Raw genomic sequence first — 20,441 nt, 5'->3', positions numbered from 1 at the left:
GGAATAACCCTATTTGGGATCCCTTTCCGGGCTAGAATTTGACGCTCAACCTCCATGCCATCAAACGTAGCCGTAGTAAGTCTTGATAGACGAACAGCCCCTGTTGGAGAAGATCCTCGCGAAGAGATAGAGGCCACGGGTCCTCTAGGAGCATCTCCAGTAGATCCGCATACCAGGCCCTTTTTGGCCAGTCCGGAGCAATGAGAGTTGCTCTAACCTTTTCCCTTTTTATTGTTTTAAGAATCTTTGGGATCAATGGGAGTGGTGGAAACACGTACACCATCTGGTAGACCCATGGAGTCACCAGAGCATCCACCGACACTGCTTGGGGGTCCCTCGACCTGGAACAATACCGCTTGAGTATCTTGTTGAGACGAGAGGCCATCATGTCGATTTGTGGCCCACGCAGCAGGCAGGCTGGTCCCAACCAACCCTGTCTGAAAATAACAAACATAGAAAATAAATGCAGGAGCTTCCTTCATCGTGACCGGCTCCTCCGGGCACATTTTCTAAACTGAGTCTGGTAGGAGGGGCATAGAGGGAGGAGCCAGCCCACACTGGCAATTTCTTAAAGTGCCCATGGCTCCTAGTGGACCCGTCCATACCCCATGGTACTAATGTGGACCCCAGTATCCTCTACGGACTACGAGAAAAGGATTTACCGGTAGGTAATTCAAATCCTATTATTTTCTATTCTAAACTACAGTACTTTTTGCCATCTACATATTGTTGCGGCTAGTGAATGTGGTGAGATCGTTATTGACTTATCATTGTGCAGTACTATCTGTTTCATTCCTTTACGTTTCTCCAGCCAACCTGTATGCACATGTGAATGTCTGGGGCCCATATATCAAGCCTTGGAGACTGATAAATTGCAAGGTGATAAAGTACCGGCCAGTCAGCTCCTAACTACCATGTTACAGGCTGTGTTTGAAAAATTACCGTTAGGAGCTGATTGGTTGGTACTTTATCACCGTGCTATTTATTACTCTCCAAGGCTTGATAAATCCTGGCAATTATTTGTAAAATCTGTGTATCTGCAAAGTAGACCTCTTGGCATGCAAATGTGTAAACACACAGAACCTTCTTCTAATTTACACTTGTATGTCTTGGTGTTTATTTTTTAGTCCCTACCTGCAATAATGTGTAAATCCCTGTACAAATGCATTGACATTCAAAAGCCATAGCAGTAATTGTAAACCAAATGATTCAGTCATGTACATGTAAGATACGCAGTAGTGGAAATATAACACTTTTTGGTTTTATCAGGGGCTTTATGAATATGTGAGACCATCCTGGGAGAGCAGACCCCAACCGAACCTTGCAGATGTGAACTATAAAACATTCGCTGTTACTTACGGATCTGATGTACCTCCTATTCCTGGGCAGAAAAACATCAGCCCATCTGTGGTTAAAATTCAGGATGCAGAAATCCCTAGGTAAAATTCTGTTCTCTCAAAAGGCTATGGGCGTGATTCAGATGTGGACAGAGTTGCGCCCTGCATCACAAAGTACCGATTATTGATTCTTTGTGCGTGCACAGGATCCGTTCTGCGTGTACGTGAATGGGTCTTGCGACAGCGGACGCAGTCCGGCATCAGACTGTCATACTGTCTAATGCTGGTTGGGGGAGGAGATGAGTCAACCAAATGAAGGTGTGTCTTTATATGTGTGTGTGTGTGTGTGTGTGTGTGTGTGTGTGTGTGTGTGTGTGTGTGTGTGTGTGTGTGTGTGTATATATATATATATATATATATATATATATATATATATATATATATATATATATATAGTTGTGCTCATAAGTTTACATACCCTAGCAGAATTTGTGATTTTCTGGCCATTTGTCAGAGAATATGAATGATAACTCACAAACTTTTCTTTCACTCATGGTTAGTGGTTGGGTGAAGTCATTTATTGTCAAACAACTGTGTTTACTCTTTTTAAATCATAATGACAGTAGAAACTACCCAAATGACCCTGATCAAAAGTTTACATACCCTGGAGATTTTGGCCTGATAACATGCACACAAGTTGACACAAACGGGTTTGAATGGCTACTAAAGGTAACCATCCTCACCTGTGATCTGTTTGCTTGTAATCAGTGTGTGTGTATAAAAGGTCAGTGAGTTTCTGTACTCCTGAAAGACCCTTGCATCTTTCATCCAGTGCTGCACTGACGTGTCTGGATTCTGAGTCATGAGGAAAGGAAAAAGAATTGTCAAAGGATCTTCAGGAAAAGGTAATTGAACTGTAAAAAACAGGGAAGGGATATAAAAAGATATCCAAGCAATTGAGAATGCAATCAGCAGTGTTCAAACTCTAATTAAGAAGTGGGAAATTAGGGATTCTGTGGAAACCAAATCACGGTCAGGTAGACCAACAAAAATTTCAGCCACAACTGCCAAAAAGTACAGAGACAAGCCTCAAAACTTCTGGAACAAAGTCATTTTGAGTGATGAGACCAAAATTGAACTTTTTGGCCACAACCATAAATGTTACATTTGGAGAGAGTCAACAAGGCCTATGATGAAAGGTACACCATTCCTACTGTGAAACACGGAGGTGGATCACTGATGTTTTGGGGATGTGTGAGCTACAAAAGCACTGGAAACTTGGTCAAAATTGATGGCAAGATGAATGCAGCATGTTATCTGGAGGAAAATTTGCACTCATCGGCCCGGAAGCTGCGCATGGGACGTACTTGGACGTTCCAACATGACAATGATCCAAAACACAAGGCCAAGTCGACCTGTCATTGGCTACAGCAGAATAAAGTGAAGGTTCTGGAGTGGCCATCTTAGTCTCCTGACCTCAATATCATTGAGCCACTCTGGGGAGATCTCAAACGTGCAGTTCATGTAAGACAGCCCAAGAATTTTCAGGAACTGGAGACTTTTTGCCAATAAGAATGGGCAGCTTTATCATCTGAGAAAATAAAGAGCCTCATCCACAACTACCACAAAAGACTTCAAGCGGTCGTTGATGTTAAAGGGAGCAATACACAGTATTAAGAACTGGGGTATGTAAACTTTTGATCAGGGTCACTTGGGTAGTTTCTGTTGTCATTATGATTTAAAAAGAGTAAACACAGTTGTTTGACAATAAATGGCTTCACACAACCACTAACCATGAGTGAAAGAAAAGTATGTGAGTTATCATTCATATTCTCTGACAAATGGCCAGAAAATCACAAATTCTGCTAGGGTATGTATACTTATGAGCACAACTATATATATATATATATATATATATATATATATATATATATATAAACTCCGAACTGACCCGGCACTCCAGCGGTCCCCTCCGCACAGACGTTATTGCTCACGGTGCCCTCCTCTCAGAGTCGATATAGCATATACCCAGTACAATGAGGCGGCACTCCAGGAGACTTCTTAATAGTGTTGTTTTAATGCAGTGTCTACGTTTTGGGAACGCAGCCCCTTCGTCAGGATAAGTGCATATACAAATAAAAAGTGCTTAAATACCTGTATGAGATCAGTCTCACCCGCCGCCTCCAATCGCGTCACCCGGTTTCCGGTCGCGTCCCCCCGGTAGTGACGTCACGCCGGCCCGTCCAGCGTACGCGTTGTGGCTAAGGAAGAGAAACCATGGAAACATATAAACAAACTGTCTGCCTCCATTCATCGCTATATACATGTGCAGTGTCATAAACACACACTTACGAAATGTAACACAATGAAATTCGCATGGTGCAACAAATGAACATATTAAGACAATCTGGTATATTCCAAAACATTAATCTATCACTCCTAAAAACACCAGATCGAAATCAGTGAAACATAAAAAACTGTGATACATTGTATGGTCAAGAATAACATTTAGTACAAATTGTCATCTAGCTAACAATTCCCCATCTAGAATGAAGGTGCCCTAATTGCATTAAATAATGATATAAGTCAGTAGGTAGGTTCTATAATACTTATACTCAATCCAAATATATAACCACTCCTGAGGAAGCTGGGTGTCAACACCAGCGAAACGCGTTGAGTTAGAGACTGCCGGACACATCCTCAAGAAATCCCTTAACTCCTGTTGGACACTTGCACTTTCTAAACCCATACGGCATCAATTGGACAAGCTTTTCCCTTGGATATCACCATTTGGGGAGAAATTGGAGTTGTTCCCTGCCTGCCTGAAACGCTTGCATCTGTATGCTTAAAAGGGACACCTTGTACTCCACTGCATTCATCAAATCTCCAACCAATTCTATGGACACAATTCCAGAGGGAGTCCTAGCCAGGGTATGAACGAACCTTCTATTGAGGAGTTATATGGATGTGCCGTTTTTATGATCAATTCCTGTTGCTATAGGCATCTGTGTTTTTAAGATATTTTTCTTAATAAATTTATTGTATATTTTTTCAACATAACCTACCGTCCTTTATCTGTTTTAATTGCAGTATATTTAATTTACACAACTTAGCGCTGGTGACCATCATTTTCTCATTTTATCTATATCATTTTGGGGAGTTACCACCCCCTACACCAGCAGCTTTTTTGACAGCGCACTGTTTCTATTTTCTTTTACATATAACCACCTTAACCCACTGTTAGCAAACTTCACTGCTCATAAAAAGCACTTTAAATTAAGCGCCTCATTCAGCCCTTTTGGGGCTATTGTATCTAGTGCTTGAATCCAGCGTGACTCTAATTGTAACAACTTTTTAGATCTATCCCCTCCCCTCAAGGATCTGGGGACCTGATCAATAATTTTGTATCGAAGTGTGGCCATATTATGTTGTTTTTTGGCAAAGTGCCGGGCCACAGGTTGATCACTATCCCCTACTTTAATGGCTTCCCGGATGGCGTACCTGTGTTGTGCCATTCTGATCTTAAAGGCGCAAACCGTCTTTCCCACATAAGATAGTCCACAAGGGCATGTGTGGGGCTCTTGTGTGACAAAGCTGCCAATTCTGACACTCGCCTTGCTGATGCTAAGGCCAACAACATGACCACCTTCAGGTAAGAAATTTCAACTCAACCTTGTTAAGCGGTTCAAACCAGTGTGATTTTAGGAACTGCAACACCATGTTCAGGTCCCATGGTGCCACTGGAGGCACAAAAGGGGGCTGGATGTGCAGCACTCCCTTTACAAACGTCTGGACTTCTGGAAGAGAAGCCAATTCCTTCTGAAAGAAAACCGAGAGGGCCGAAATCTGTACCTTAACAGAGCCTAATTTCAGGCCCATATCCACTCCTGTCTGTAGGAAGTGGAGAAGACGACCCAGATGAAAATCTTCCGTAGGTGCATTCTTGGTCTCACACCAAGACACATACTTTCGCCAGATACGGTGATAATGTTTTATCGTCACCTCCTTCCTAGCCTTTATTAAAGTAGGGATGACCTCATCCGGAATCCCCTTTTTCGCTAGGATTCGGCGTTCAACCGCCATGCCGTCAAACGTAACCGCGGTAAGTCTTGAAATACACAGGGCCCCTGCTGCAACAGGTCTTCCCTCAGAGGAAGAGGCCAGGGATCTCCTGTGGGCATCTCTTGTAGATCCGAGTACAGGCCCTTCGAGGCCAGTCTGGGACAACGAGTATCGTTCGTACTCTTCTTCGTCTTATGATCATCAACACTTTTGTGATGAGAGGAAGAGGAGGAAACACGTAGACCGATTTGAACACCCACGGTGTTACCAGAGCGTCTACTGCTACTGCCTGAGGGTCCCGAGACCTGGCGCAGTACCTCCGAAATTTTTTGTTGAGGCGTGACGCCATCATGTCTATTTGAGGAGTTCCCCAAAGACGTGTTACGTCTGCAAAGACTTCTTGATGAAGTCCCCACTCTCCTGGATGGAGATCGTGTCTGCTGAGGAAGTGTGCTTCCCAGTTGTCCACTCCCAGAATGAAGACAGCCGACAGAGCGCTTACATGATTTTCCGCCCAGCGAAGGATCCTTGTGGCTTCCGCCATCGCAACTCTGCTTTTTGTCCCGCCTTGGCGGTTCACATGAGCCACTGCTGTGACATTGTCTGATTGAATCAGAACCGGTAGGTTTCGAAGAAAACTCTCCGCTTATCGAAGGCCGTTGTAAATGGCCCTGAGTTCCAACACATTGATGTGTAGACAGGACTTCTGGTCTGACCAAAGACCCTGAAAATTTTTTCCCTGTGTGACCGCTCCCCATCCTCGGAGGCTCGCGTCCGTGGTAACCAGGATCCAATCCTGAATTCCGAACCTGCGACCCTCCAGGAGGTGAGCACTTTGCAACCACCACAGGAGGGACACTCTGGTCCCTGGGGACAGAGTTATTTTCCGATGTAAGTGCAGATGGGACCCGGACCACTTGTCCAGAAGGTCCCATTGAAAAGTCCTTGCATGGAACCTTCCGAAGGGAATGGCCTCGTAGGCAGCCACCATTTTCCCCAGAACTCAAGTGCATTGGTGAACTGACACCCTTTTCGGTTTTAGCAGGTCTCTGACCATGTTCTGGATGTCTTGGGCTTTCTCTATTGGGAGGAAGACCTTCAAGCGTTCCGTATCCAGTATCCTACCTAGGAACGGTAGTAGAGTTGTCGGAATCAACTGTGACTTTGGTAGATTTAAAATCCAACCGTGTTGCTGGAGCACTCTCAGAGAGAGCGCCACACTGCTCAGCAATTTCTCCCTTGATCTCGCTTTTATCAGGAGATCGTCCAAGTATGGGATAATTGTGACTCCATGCTTGCGCAGGACCACCATCATTTCCGCCATTATCTTGGTGAAAATCCTCGGGGCCGTGGAGAGTCTAAACGGCAACGTCTGAAATTGGTAATGACAATCCTGTACAGCGAATCTCAGGTATTCCTGATGGGGGGCATATATGGGGAAATGCAGGTACGCATCCTTTATGTCTAGAGACACCATAAACTCCCCCTCCTCCATGTTGGCTATTATCGCTCTGAGAGATTCCATTTTGAATTTGAATCTTTTTATGTACAGGTTTAGGGATTTCAGATTCAAAATAGGTCTGACCGAACCGTCCGGTTTCGGGACCACAAATAGGGTTGAGTAGTAACCTCTTCCCTGCTGGTGCAGGGGAACCTTGATTATCACTTTGCTGTATACACAGCGTTTGAATTGCAGTTAACACTACATCCCTTTCCGATGTGGAAGCTGGTAGGGCCGATTTGAAAAATCGGCGCGGGGGCACCTCCTCGAATTCCAATTTGTTACCCTGGGAAACTATTTCCAACACCCAGGGATTCAGGTCCGAACTGACCCAGGCCTGACTGAAAAGTCGAAGACGTGCCCCCACCGGTGCGAACTCCCTCAGGGGAGCCCCAGTGTCATGCTGTGGGTTTTGGAGCAGCCGGGGAGTACTTTTGTTCCTGGGCACCTGCCGAAGCAGATGCTCTCTTGCCTCTGCCCTTACCTCTGGCGAGGAAAAAGGATCCCCGACCTCTTTTGGACTTGTGCGACCGAAAGGACTGCATCTGATAGGGTGTTACTTTCTTTTGCTGTTGGGGAATATATGGTAAAAAATTTGATTTACCTGCTGTAGCTGTGGAAACCAGGTCCGTCAGCCCATCCCCAAACAATACATCACCCTTATAGGGTAGTAATTCCATATGTTTTTTTTAATCCGCATCACCCGTCCAATACACACCCATGCCAACGCAATTGTCGGTCTTAGCACAGCACCCGTATGAGAATAAATACACTTTAAGGTAGTTTCTTGCCTGCTATCTGCAGGGTCCTTAAGGGCTGCTGTGTCAGGAGACGGTAGCGCCACTTTCTTGGACAAGCGCGTCAGGGCCTTGTCCACAGTGGGGGGTGATTCCCAAATCTCCCTGTCCTGCTTAGGGAAGGGGTATGCCATATAAATTCTTTTGGGGATCTGCGGCCTCTTATCCGGAGTCTCCCAAGCTTTTCCAAAGAATTCATTTAATTCATGAGATGTGGGAAAGTTAATAATCTGTTTCTTTTCCTTAAACATGTGTACCCTTGTGTCGGGGACCGAGGGTTCATCCACAATATGCAACACATCCCTTATTGCCACAATCATACACTGAATGGTTTTAGTCACCCTAGGGTGCAATTTTACTTCGTCATAGTCGACACTGGAATCAGAATCCGTGTCGGTAGTAGTGTCTTGTGTTAAGGGACGCTTTTGAGACCCAGACGGGCCCTGTGAGTCGGTCCAATCCGAGGATTGACCCCCTGATGCCCCCCTAATTCAGCCTTATCAAGCCTTTTATGTAAAGATGCCACACTTGCATTCAACATATGCCACATGTCCATCCAATCTGGAGTCTGCACAACCGACGGGGACACACCACTCATTTGCTCCACCTCCTCCTTGGAGAAGCCTTCCGCCTCAGACATGTCGACACACACGTACCGACACCCCACACACACAGGGATTAACCTATAAAGGGACAAAACCCCAACCAGGTCCTAAGGAGAGACAGAGAGAGAGTATGCCAGCACACACCAGCGCTTAAAAACACTGGAAAAAATATGTCCAGATAGCGCTTTTTTATATATAATATGCCAATTCCCACTCACTGCGTCGCTAATGTGCCCCCCTCCTCTTTTTTCAAGCCTGTGAAGTTCAGCAGGGGAGAGACCAGGGAGCCAGCGTTTTTCTCATGCAGCTTCTGTGGAGAAAATGGCGCTGGTTAGTGCTGAGGATCAAGCCCCACCCACCCGACGGTGGGCTTCGGTCCCAGTGATTTTTCAATAAAATGGCTGGGGATCATAGATTTACTGCCTCCGCAGCCTAATCAAACTGTATTTGGCCAAAATGTGAGGTTTATTGCTGCCCAGGGCGCCCCCCCCCCCCCCCCCCCCCTGCGCCCTGCACCCTTCAGTGCTGCTCTGTGTGTGTGTGACTGGAAGCCTTACCTCATGAAGATCTGATGTCTTCTGCCGCCTAAGATGTCTTCTGCCTTCTCTATCCGGCTTCTATCTTCGGCATCTGTGAGGAGGATGGCGGCGCGGCTCCGGGACGAACCCCAGGTGAGACCTGTGTTCCGACTCCCTCTGGAGCTAATGGTGTCCAGTAGCCTTAGAAGCAGTGCCCAACTTGACAAGCCAGCTCTGCTTCTCTCTCCTCGGTCCCACGATGCAGGGAGCCTGTTGCCAACAGGACTCCCTGAAAATAAAAAACCTAACAAAAATATACAGGTTGAGTATCCCTTATCCAAAATGCTTGGGACCAGAGGTATTTTGGATATCGGATTTTTCCGTATTTTGGAATAATTGCATACCATAATGAGATAGCATGGCGATGGGACCTAAGTCTAAGCACAGAATGCATTTATGTTTCATATACACCTTATACACACAGCCTAAAGGTCATTTTAGCCAATATTTTTATAACTTTGTGCATTAAACAAAGTGTGTCTACATTCACACAATTCATTTGTTTCATATACACCTTATGCACACAGCCTGAAGGTCATTTAATACAATATTTTTAATAACATTGTGTATTAAACAAAGTTTGTGTACATTGAGCCATCAGAAAACAAAGGTTTCACTATCTCGCTCTCACTCAAAAAAGTCTGTATTTTGGAATATTCCGTATTTCGGAATATTTGGATATGGGATACTCAACCTATATATATAATGTGTGTGTGTGTATGTATGTGTATTTTATATATATATATATATATATATATATATATATATATATATATATATAAAATACACATACATACACACACACACAAATAAATAGAAACTATGGCGCTTAGGTACAATTTTGTGGTCTCTATACCCTATTAAGTTTGATGTCCCCTTATAAGAATTAGAACACTTCTCAGTATATTATCTGAGCGGCAGCTTATAATGCATAAAAATGTGTTTGGCAACCACATATAATTAGTTACAAGAATTAGTGAATACAAGCGCCCGAGAGTGTGGAGGATATGATAAAACAAGGGGGTGGGTGGGTGAGGGGGAGGTATAAAAGAAAATGGTGATAAAAAACGGCTTAGAACACTTATCTGATATAGAGAAGCTTTTTCTCAGACAGACCTCTTTTGTTGCTTAAATACATGTGAAAAAAGAAGAAACAGCAAACATAGTGTATACCATTTTAAAACTGCATAATGTATCACTGTCTTATTTCATAGGCATAATTAGGGAACCAGCTTTTTCCCAAGTAAGAACAATATATAGCCTAGACAGTGTAATTGTTAAAAATACATAAATTTAATACACAATTTAACATAAAATGGCTGAATAAAATGCGTACAAGATAGCAAAGTATATGAAGCTTATCTGTCCATAGATGGAATATCTGCAGGTAATTCTATACAGTTTGACATAAAAAGATAGCTGAATAAAATGCGTACAAGATAAAAAAAAATATATGAAGCTTATCTGTCCTTAAAAGGAGATATCTGTAGGTAGTCCAACGCGTTTCGTCCGTCAGCATCCGGACTTCATATATACACTGCTCAAAAAAATAAAGGGAACACTTAAACAACACAATGTAACTCCAAGTCAGTCACAGTTCTGTGAAATGAAACTGTCCACTTAGGAAGCAACACTGATTGACAATCAATTTCACATGCTTTTGTGCAAATGGAATAGACAACAGGTGGATATTATAGGCAATTAGCAAGACACCCCCAATAAAGGAGGAGTTCTGCAGGTAGTGACCACAGACCACTTCTCAGCTCCTATGCTTTCTGGCTGATGTTTTGGTCACTTTTGAAAGCTGGCGGTGCTTTCACTCCAGTGGTAGCATGAGACGTAGTCTACAACCTACACAAGTGGCTCAGGTAGTGCAGCTCATCCAGGATGGCACATCAATGCGAGCTGTGGCAAGAAGGTTTACTGTGTCTGTCAGCGTAGTGTCCAGAGCATGGAGGCGCTACCAGGAGACAGGCCAGTACATCGGGAGACGTGGAGGAGGCCGTAGGAGGGCAACAACCCAGCAGCAGGACCGCTAGGAACAGGAGGAGCACTGCCAGAGCCCTGCAAAATGACCTCCAGCAAGCCACAAATGTGCATGTGTCTACTCAAACGATCAGAAACAGACTCCATGAGGGTGGTATGAGGGCCCAACGTCCACAGGTGGGGGTTGTGCTTACAGCCCAACACCGTGCAGGACGTTTGGCATTTGCCAGAGTACACCAAGATTGGCATATTCGCCACTGGCGTCCTGTGCTCTTCACAGATGAAAGCAGGTTCTCACTGAGCACATGTGACAGACGTGACAGAGTCTGGAGACGCCAAGGAAAACGTTCTGCTGCCTGCAACATCCTCGAGCATGACCGGTTTGGCAGTGGGTCAGTAATGGTGTGCGGTGGCATTTCTTTGGGGGGCCGCACAGCACTCCATGTGCTCGCCAGAGGAAGCCTGACTGCCATTAGGTACCGAGATTAGATCCTCAGACCCCTTGTGAGACCATATGCTGGTGCGGTTGGCCCTGGGTTCCTCCTAATGCAAGACAATGCTAGACCTCATGTGGCTGGAGTGTGTCAGCAGTTCCTGCAAGACGAAGGCATTGATGCTATGGACTGGCCCGCCCGTTCCCCAGACCTGAATCCAATTGAGCACATCTGGGACATCATGTCTCGCTCCATGCACCACAGACTGTCCAGGAATTGGCGGATGCTTTAGTCCAGGTGTGGGAGGAGATCCCTCAGGAGACCATCCGCCACCTCATCAGGAGCATGCCCAGGCGTTGTAGGGAGGTCATACAGGCACGTGGAGGCCACACACACTACTGAGCCTCATTTTGACTTGTTTTAAGGACATTACATCAAAGTTGGATCAGCCTGTAGTGTGTTTTTCCACTTTAATTTTGAGTGTGACTCCAAATCCAGACTTCCCATGGGTTAATAAATTTGATTTCCATTGATAATTTTTGTGTGATTTTGTTGTCCGCACATTCAACTATGTAAAGAACAAAGTATTTAATAATAATATTTCATTCATTCAGATCTAGGATGTGTTATTTTAATGTTCCCTTTATTTTTTTGAGCAGTGTATATATCCCATTGGGAACTAGTGGTTAATCCTCAAGAGGCGGGTGGACAAACAAAAACCCACAAATTCTGACAAACTCCAAGCATTGATTAGGCAAGGATGGGCGGCCATCAGTCAGTATGTGGCCCAGAAGTTGACTGACAGCATGCCAGGGTGAATTGCATAGATCTCGAAAAAGAAGGGTAAACTCTGCAAATATTGACTCTCTGCATTAACTTAATCTATTGTCAATAAAAGCCTTTGACACTTATGAAATGCTTGTGATTATACTTCAGTATACCATAGTAACATCTGGCAAAAAGGTCTAAAAACACTAAAGCAGCAAACTTTGTGAAAACCAATAATTAAATGTTATTCTCAGCACTTTTGGCCATGGCTGTATAGGACTATTATATATGTGTATATTATTCCCTTATGCCACTAGCTGTATAGGACTATTATACAGTGTGTATATATATATATATATATATATATATATATATATCTCCTATATAATAGCCCAGATCTGTGACTTTGTGACTCATTTGCTAACGCTGGGCGGAGTCACAACACTGGGCGGAGTTAGTCAAATGAGTCACAGATCTGGGCAAATCTATAGGAGACTAGGAGCAGAAGCAGATAGTATGGGCACGGCACAGGCAGGGGTGCATACCTCCCAGCTTTCTTCGGGCAGACAGGGGTGCACACCTCCCAGCTTTCTTCAGACAGAAGGAGGGACACACGCGCGGCGAAAAGGGGGCGTGGTTTCACGGGAGGGCCCCGTTTTTGTCAGTGAGGGGGCATGCCTAGCACTCTGTGAGCTGCTGGCATGCCTCCAGGGGCGGATTATGAGTCCGGGGAGCCCAGGGCACTTGAGACAGGGGAGCCCTATCTCATTGCTGTGCCTGCTGGGGGCGTGGCCTAATCGTGGTCCACGTGGCCACGCCCCCTTATGCTAATTCCAGGATTATTATTTTTATATGGAATTTTGGCCCCTCAGCTAGAACTAAATCCAGAGGAGGTGGTCGCTCCCCCCTACACACCCGCACAGGCAGAAGAAAGCAGGGAGACTGCTGCCTCCCTGCAACACCACAGACCTGCCAACACGCAGCAGCGTGTGCTGACTGTAGCACAATGCTGTTGCTGGCAGGACGGGGGAGCTTCTGAGCTGGGACAGAGCTACTCCAGCCAGGGGGCCCCCTAAAACTGTGGGGCCCACGGTACGTACCCCCTGCCCCCCCCCCCCCCCTTAATCCGGCTCTGCTGCCGGAACCCCGGGACAGTTGGGAGGTATGGGGGGTGTAAGGGGGTATGCCGTAAAGACAGACGGGCACCGGCTCACTGTGTGCTTGACCCCCCACATCAGCATACTCAGCAGGGTCTCTCTGGCGCGGAAGAGCGTCACTTTCTAGCACACTCCACGCTTCTTAGCTGCAGTTTTGTGGGGCACCTGCTGCTGTGCAGGTTCCGTACTGCCTCTGTTAACTCCAGCCCCGGCAACCCCACCGCTAGCTGCAGCGCTGCCGCCCGCAGTGAGGTGCGCCCAGCTCCTTCACACACTTTAGCCAGCGGGTAGCGCTGCAGACGTCCGAGCTGCTTGCAGGCTCCGACCCCCTCCTCCCTCCAGCCGCAGCGTCTCCTGGGAGCTAACCAGTCACTCCCAGTCTCCCCTTACCACAGTGCCCAGCAGCCGCGAGGTCCGCGCCATGTGCATGCTATGACCCCCTCCTCCCTCCAGTCGCAGCGTCTCCTGGGGGCTAACCAGTCACTCCCAGTCTCCCCTTACCACAGTGCCCGGCAGCTGCGCAAGATCTGCGGTGTGTGACTGAGGAGGGGGGGAGGGATGCTGACGGGCAGAGGAAGCAGGACTCCAGCCTGAGAGAGTCAGCCATGCCAAGTCTCCACCAGCAGCAGATCCCAACAGGTTGGAGTGGAACAGCAGCAGCCAGCAGCAGTGACTCCGGTAAGACACATCTGTCTGTCACCACTGTTTTGTCCCTAATACCAATCTCTCCCGTGCCCTGTCACCCTTATCCTGGCCCTTTCACCCTCATGCTGGCCCTGTTACCCCTATCCTGGCCCTGTCACCCCTGTGCTTGCCCTGTCAACCCTATACTGGCCCTGTCACCCCTGTCCTGGTCCTGCCGCCCCTACCCTGGCCCTGTCACCCCTATCCTGTCCCTGTCATTTCTGTCCTAGCCCCGTCGCCCCTGTCCTTGCCCCGTCACCCCTGTCCTTGCCCCGTCACCCCTGTCCTTGCCCCGTCACCCCTGTCCTTGCCCCGTCACCCCTGTCCTGGCCCTGTCACCCCTGTCCTGGCCCCGTCACCCCTGTTCTGACCCTGTTACTGCATGCCCTCCAACGACCTTTTTGGCAGGTACAGTACCCGCAGCGCCTCCAGACCCCTCCACCACATGCGGCACTCCACCCCTCCCCCACACGCTGTGCCTCCAGATCCCCTACACCACCCGTGGCTCCCACTCCTCCGCCCCTCCACCACCCACAGCACCTCCAGACCCCCTCCACCATCCACCCCCCATATATGTCTCCCCCCACACCTGCCCTCCTCCACCCGCAGCATCTGCAAACACCCTCCTCCATCTGCTGTCCCCCCCTCACCCACCCCTCGCCCACCCATGGCACCCCCGCACCTGCCCCTCCACCACCTGCAGCGCCTCCAGACCCCCTTCCCCATCCGCCGCACCACCCGTACCTGCCCCTCCCCTACCCACGGCGCCTCCGGACCCCCTACCCCACCCCCGGCACCCCCGCCCCTTCCCATCCCACAGCACCTACGGAACCCTTCACCCATCCGCCACATCCCCGCACCTGCCCCTCTCCCACCCGTGGCACCCCTGCCACTCCCCCCCCCCCCCCTACAGTGCCTCCGGACCCCTCCCCCATCTGCAGCCCCCACTCTGCCCCTCCCCCACCCGCAGCACCTCCCGACCCTTCCCCATCCGGGCCCCGCTTCCGCCCCCCCTCCACCCGCAGCATCTACAGGCACCCTCCCCCATCCGCAGTCCCCCCCGCACCCGCTACATTCTGTACATCGTGCCCTGCAGGTGCTGTTCACGCCGTCGCAAGGGGCTGCACCTCCTTCACCATCGCACGCCCTTTCATTGTGCAATATTTAACCACTAACAAAGGAATGCAGGTAATACTCCATATAATACAAATATTGAACCCCAGAAAGGCATGCAAGTGTTAAGGGGGCGTAGCCCCTTGCGACGGTGTGAAGAGCGCCCTTAGGGCGTGATGAAGCACCTAGTATGTGTGTATGTATATATATATATATATATATATATATATCTATATATATATATATATATATACTGTATGTGTATATGATCCCTTATGTCACTAGCTGTATAGGTATATTATTGCTTATGCAGGAAAGTATTGTATAATGAGAAATCATATTCCATTGAGAGAAAATACAGGGTGATAAGAGTAGCTGTAAGTGGCAGAGAATGCTGTGTGTTAGATTCATGTTGTTGGGGGTGTGGGTATATATAGAATATAGCACCTGATTGATATTGCTCCTTTCCAATCAGGGATTGCAGTCGCATGTACTGTACCTCTCTTCCTAGCATCCGCTAGAAGACAAATAATAATTTCTGCCAGTCGTGATCAATCTCTTATTGATTCGGTGAAATGGCAATGGCAGATAGGTTTATGTAACTGGAGGCCCCTCAAAAAAAAGTCCTTGTTACAATTCCAGTAAAAGTATAGCTTTTTCACCTGGATTACAATTCACATTCATTCTCATATCCAGCAAATATAAGTTATGGTTTTATTAATAAAGAGGTAAATAGGGGTACCATCATTGAATAGCAATAATCGGGGAACAAAGGGTGTATTAGAGCATCAATTATGCCACATAGAACTTTAACAATCCTGAGGGTAACCGATAATTTCCTTCCTGGAATTTAATAGAGGACAGGCCTCTACTCCTTCAAAACAGCAACTCTTGGTTCAACACAGAGGTTATTACATTTAGAGGTCTAGTGTCAGGGGATAGACCTGTAATGTCACACCATGTAACCCACGACAGCAGGGGGATGGCCAAGGTTAGCAGTTGGGCTAGCAGTTTTATTATCCACGTAAACTCCTATAACCTGTGGCGAGCGAAGCGAGCCCAAGAGGGTGTATGTTGGGTCCCACGTTCTGAACTTGAGCCGACCTTGCTGTTATATCAAAGTTCTTTTAGCTTACTTGAATATAGATTCAATGGTAAAAGGACAGCTCTGGGTCCAGGGAGTAATATGTTATCTAACATCAGAGTTCAAATGGCAGGTATCTAATAAAAAAACCACATAATAAATGTGCAAGAATCTGTAGTTCAACACGGAAAGATAGTTCTTTCTTTTCCAACCACCAAAGCAGATACATATAAGGTATGGGTCATTGGGTCAACACAACTTAGGTCGACAGTCATTAGGTCGACCACTATTGGTCGACATGCATTAGGTCGACATGATCATTAGTTCGACAGGTCGAAAGGTCGACATGAGTTTTTTGTTGTCGTTTCATTCATAAAGTGACAGGGAACCCCAATTAGTGCACCGTGTCCCCTCGCAAGCTGCCTTGCTCCGCTACCACTGTGCTCGGCACAGGTTACCGTTCCCAATTGTAGTCCACATGGATCATAAAGTATGAAAAATTCCAAAAATTTTGAAAAAAAGTGAAAAACTCATGTCGACCTTTTGACTTGTCGACCTTGTACATGTCAACCTAGTGACCCTGTCGATTTAATGCATGTCAACCTAATGACTGTCGACCTTAGTGGCGTCGACCTAACGACCGTATCCCATAAGCTCTTGTGACCGAGATACAGAACTTCTTCACGCAGGTCTTCCTATGTTCTGTAAAGGTCACATAAACCAGCTCAGAAATGTATATATTTCTCTATCGTCCTTGTGGATGCTGGGGTTCCTGAAAGGACCATGGGGAATAGCGGCTCCGCAGGAGACAGGGCACAAAAAGTAAAGCTTTCCGATCAGGTGGTGTGCACTGGCTCCTCCCCCTATGACCCTCCTCCAGACTCCAGTTAGATTTTTGTGCCCGGCCGAGAAGGGTGCAATCTAGGTGGCTCTCCTAAAGAGCTGCTTAGAGAAAGTTTAGCTTAGGTTTTTTATTTTACAGTGAGTCCTGCTGGCAACAGGATCACTGCAACGAGGGACTTAGGGGAGAAGGAGTGAACTCACCTGCGTGCAGGATGGATTGGCTTCTTGGCTACTGGACATCAGCTCCAGAGGGACGATCACAGGTACAGCCTGGATGGTCACCGGAGCCGCGCCGCCGGCCCCCTTGCAGATGCTGAAGTAAGAAGAGGTCCAGAATCGGCGGCTGAAGACTCCTGCAGTCTTCTAAAGGTAGCGCACAGCACTGCAGCTGTGCGCCATTTTCCTCTCAGCACACTTCACACGGCAGTCACTGAGGGTGCAGGGCGCTGGGAGGGGGGCGCCCTGGGAGGCAAATGAAAACCTTTTTTGGCGAAAAATACCTCACATATAGCCCCCAGAGGCTATATGGAGATATTTAACCCCTGCCAAGATTCACTAAATAGCGGGAGACGAGCCCGCCGAAAAAGGGGCGGGGCCTATCTCCTCAGCACACAGCGCCATTTTCTCTCACAGAAAGCCTGGAGAGAAGGCTCCCAGGCTCTCCCCTGCACTGCACTACAGAAACAGGGTTAAAACAGAGAGGGGGGGCACTGATTTTGGCGATATTGAGATATATATAAAGATGCTATAAGGGAAAACACTTATATAAGGTTGTCCCTATATAATTATAGCGTTTTGATGTGTGCTGGCAAACTCTCCCTCTGTCTCCCCAAAGGGCTAGTGTGGGTCCTGTCCTCTGTCAGAGCATTCCCGGTGTGTGTGCTGTGTGTCGGTACGTGTGTGTCGACATGTATGAGGACGATGTTGGTGAGGAGGCGGAGAAATTGCCTGAAATGGTGATGTCACTCTCTAGGGAGTCGACACCGGAATGGATGGCTTATTTAGAGAATTACGTGAGAATGTCAACACGCTGCAAGGTCGGTTGACGACGTGAGACGGCCGACAAACTATTAGTACCGGTCCAGGCGTCTCAGAAACACCGTCAGGGGCGTTAAAAACGCCCATTTACCTCAGTCGGTCGACACAGACACAGACACGGACACTGAATCCAGTGTCGACGGTGAATAAACAAACGTATTTCTCATTAGGGCCACACGTTAAGGGCAATGAAGGAGGTGTTGCATATTTCTGATACTACAAGTACCACAAAAAAGGGTATTATGTGGGAGTGAAAAAACTACCTGTAGTTTTTCCTGAATCAGATAAAATAAAATGAAGTGTGTGATGATGCGTGGGGTTACCCCGATAGCAAATATTGGCGTTATACCCTTTCCCGCCAGAAATTAGGGCGCGTTGGGAAACACCCCTTAGGGTGATAAGGCGCTCACACGCTTATCAAGTGGCGTTACCGTCTCCAGATACGGCCGCCCTCAAGGAGCCAGCTGATAGGAAGCTGGAAAGATATCCTAAAAAGTATATACACACATACGGTGGTTATACTGCGACCAGCGATCGCCATCAGCCTGGAGATGCAGTGCTGGGTTGGCTTGGTCGGATTCCCTGACTGAAAATATTTTATTCATATAGAGCATTTAATAGGATGCATTCTATATATATGTACGTGAGATGCACAGAGGGATATTTGCTCTCTGGCATCAAGATAAGTACGTTGTCCATATCACCCAGAAGATGTCATGGACACGACAGTGGTCAGGTGATACAGATCCCATACGGCACATGGAAGTATTGCCGTATAAAGGGAAGGAGTTAGTTGGGGTCGGTCCATCGGACCTGGGGACCACGGCAACAGCTGGGAAATCCAACCTTTTTACCCCAAGTTACATCTCAGCTGAAAAAGACACCGTCTTTTCAGCCTCAATCCTTCCTTTCCCATGAGGGCATGCAGGCAAAAGGCCAGTCATATCTGCCCAGACATAGAGGTAAGGGAAGTAGACTGCAGCAGGCAGCCCCTTCCCAGGAAAAGAAGCCCTCCACCGCGTCTGCCAAGTCCTCAGCATGACGCTGGGGCCGTGCAAGCGGACTCAAGGTGGGGGGGTAGTCTCAAGAGTCTCAGCGCGCAGTGGGATCACTCGCAGGTTGACCCCTAGATAGTACAAGTATTATCCCAGGGGTACAGATTGGAGAGTCGAGACATCTTCTCCTCGCAGTTTTTCTGAAGTCTGCTTTACCAACGGCTCCCTCCGACAGGGAGGCAGCATTGGAAACAATTCACAAGCTGTATATCCAGCAGGTGATAATCAAAGTACCCCTCCTACAACAAGGAAAAGGGTATTATTTTTCCACACTATATTGTGGTACTGAAGCCAGACGGCTTGGTGAGACATAGTCTAAACTGAAATCTTTGAACACTTACATAAAAGGTTCAAATCGAGATGGAGTCACTCAGAGCAGTGATAGCGAACCGGAAAGAAGGGGACTATATGGTGTCCCTGGACATCAAGGATTACCTCCATGTCCAAATTTGCCCTTCTCAACAAGGGTACCTCTGGTTCGTGGTACAGAACTGTCAATATCAGTTTCAGACGATGCCGTTTGAATTATCCACGGCACCCCGGGCCTTTTACCAAGGTAATGGCCGAAAAGATGTTTCTTCAAAGAAAAAAGGCATCTAAATTATCCCTTACTTGGACGATATCCTGAAAAGGGCAAGTTCCAGAGAACAGTTGGAGGTCGGAAGAGCACTATCTAAAGTAGTTCTACGACAGCACGACTGGATTCTAAATATTCCAAGAATCGCAGCTGTTTTCCGACGATACGTCTGCTGTTCCTAGGAATGATTCTGGGCATAGTCCAGAAAAAGGTGTTCCTCCGGGAGGAAGAAGCCAAGGAGTTATTCGACCTAGTCAGAAACCTCCTAAAACCAGGCCAAGTATCAGTGCATCAATGCACAGGAGTCCTGGGAAAAATGGTGGCTTCTTACGAAGCGATTCCATTCGGCAGATCTCAGGGGATTTGCTGGACGAATGGTCCGGATCGCATTTTCAGATGCATCAGCGGATAATCCTGTCTCCAAGGACAAGGGTGTCTCTTCTGTGGGGGCTGCAGAGTGCTCATCTTTTAGAGGGCAGCACACTCAGCATTCAGGACTGTGTTCTGGGGACCACGGATACCAGCCTGAGAGGCTGGGGAGTAGTCACACAGGGAAAAAATTTCCAAGGAAGTGTGGTCAAGTCTGGAGACTTCTCTCCACATGAATATACTGGAGCTAAGGGCAATTTACAATGCTCTGAGCCTAGGAAGACTCCTGCTTCAAAGTCAACCGGTGCTGATCCAGTAGGACATCATCATGGCGGTCGCCCACGTTATCAGACGGGGCGACACAAGAAGCAGGAGGGCAAGGACAGCAAGGATTCTTCGCTGGGCGGAAAATCATGTGATAACACTGTCAGCAGTGTTCATTCCGGGAGTGGG

General features: G+C 47.4%; 1 protein-coding gene across 1 annotated transcript in view; it reads left to right on the top strand.

Annotated features, from left to right (window-relative positions):
* ALDH16A1 (aldehyde dehydrogenase 16 family member A1) overlaps positions 1 to 20,441 on the top strand; it is a 282,143-nt gene that overhangs the window by 195,851 nt on the left and 65,851 nt on the right. Inside the window, exon 12 of the mRNA XM_063942876.1 lies at positions 1,270 to 1,439. Coding sequence (XP_063798946.1) covers positions 1,270 to 1,439 — 170 coding nt within the window. The remainder of the gene's footprint in view (positions 1 to 1,269; positions 1,440 to 20,441) is intronic.

This window comes from Pseudophryne corroboree, chromosome 10 (assembly GCF_028390025.1).
Source record: "Pseudophryne corroboree isolate aPseCor3 chromosome 10, aPseCor3.hap2, whole genome shotgun sequence".
NCBI classification, from domain to species: Eukaryota; Metazoa; Chordata; class Amphibia; order Anura; family Myobatrachidae; genus Pseudophryne; species Pseudophryne corroboree.
The sequence above is the reverse complement of the archived record's forward strand: the minus strand, read 5'-3'. Positions and strand labels throughout refer to the sequence as shown.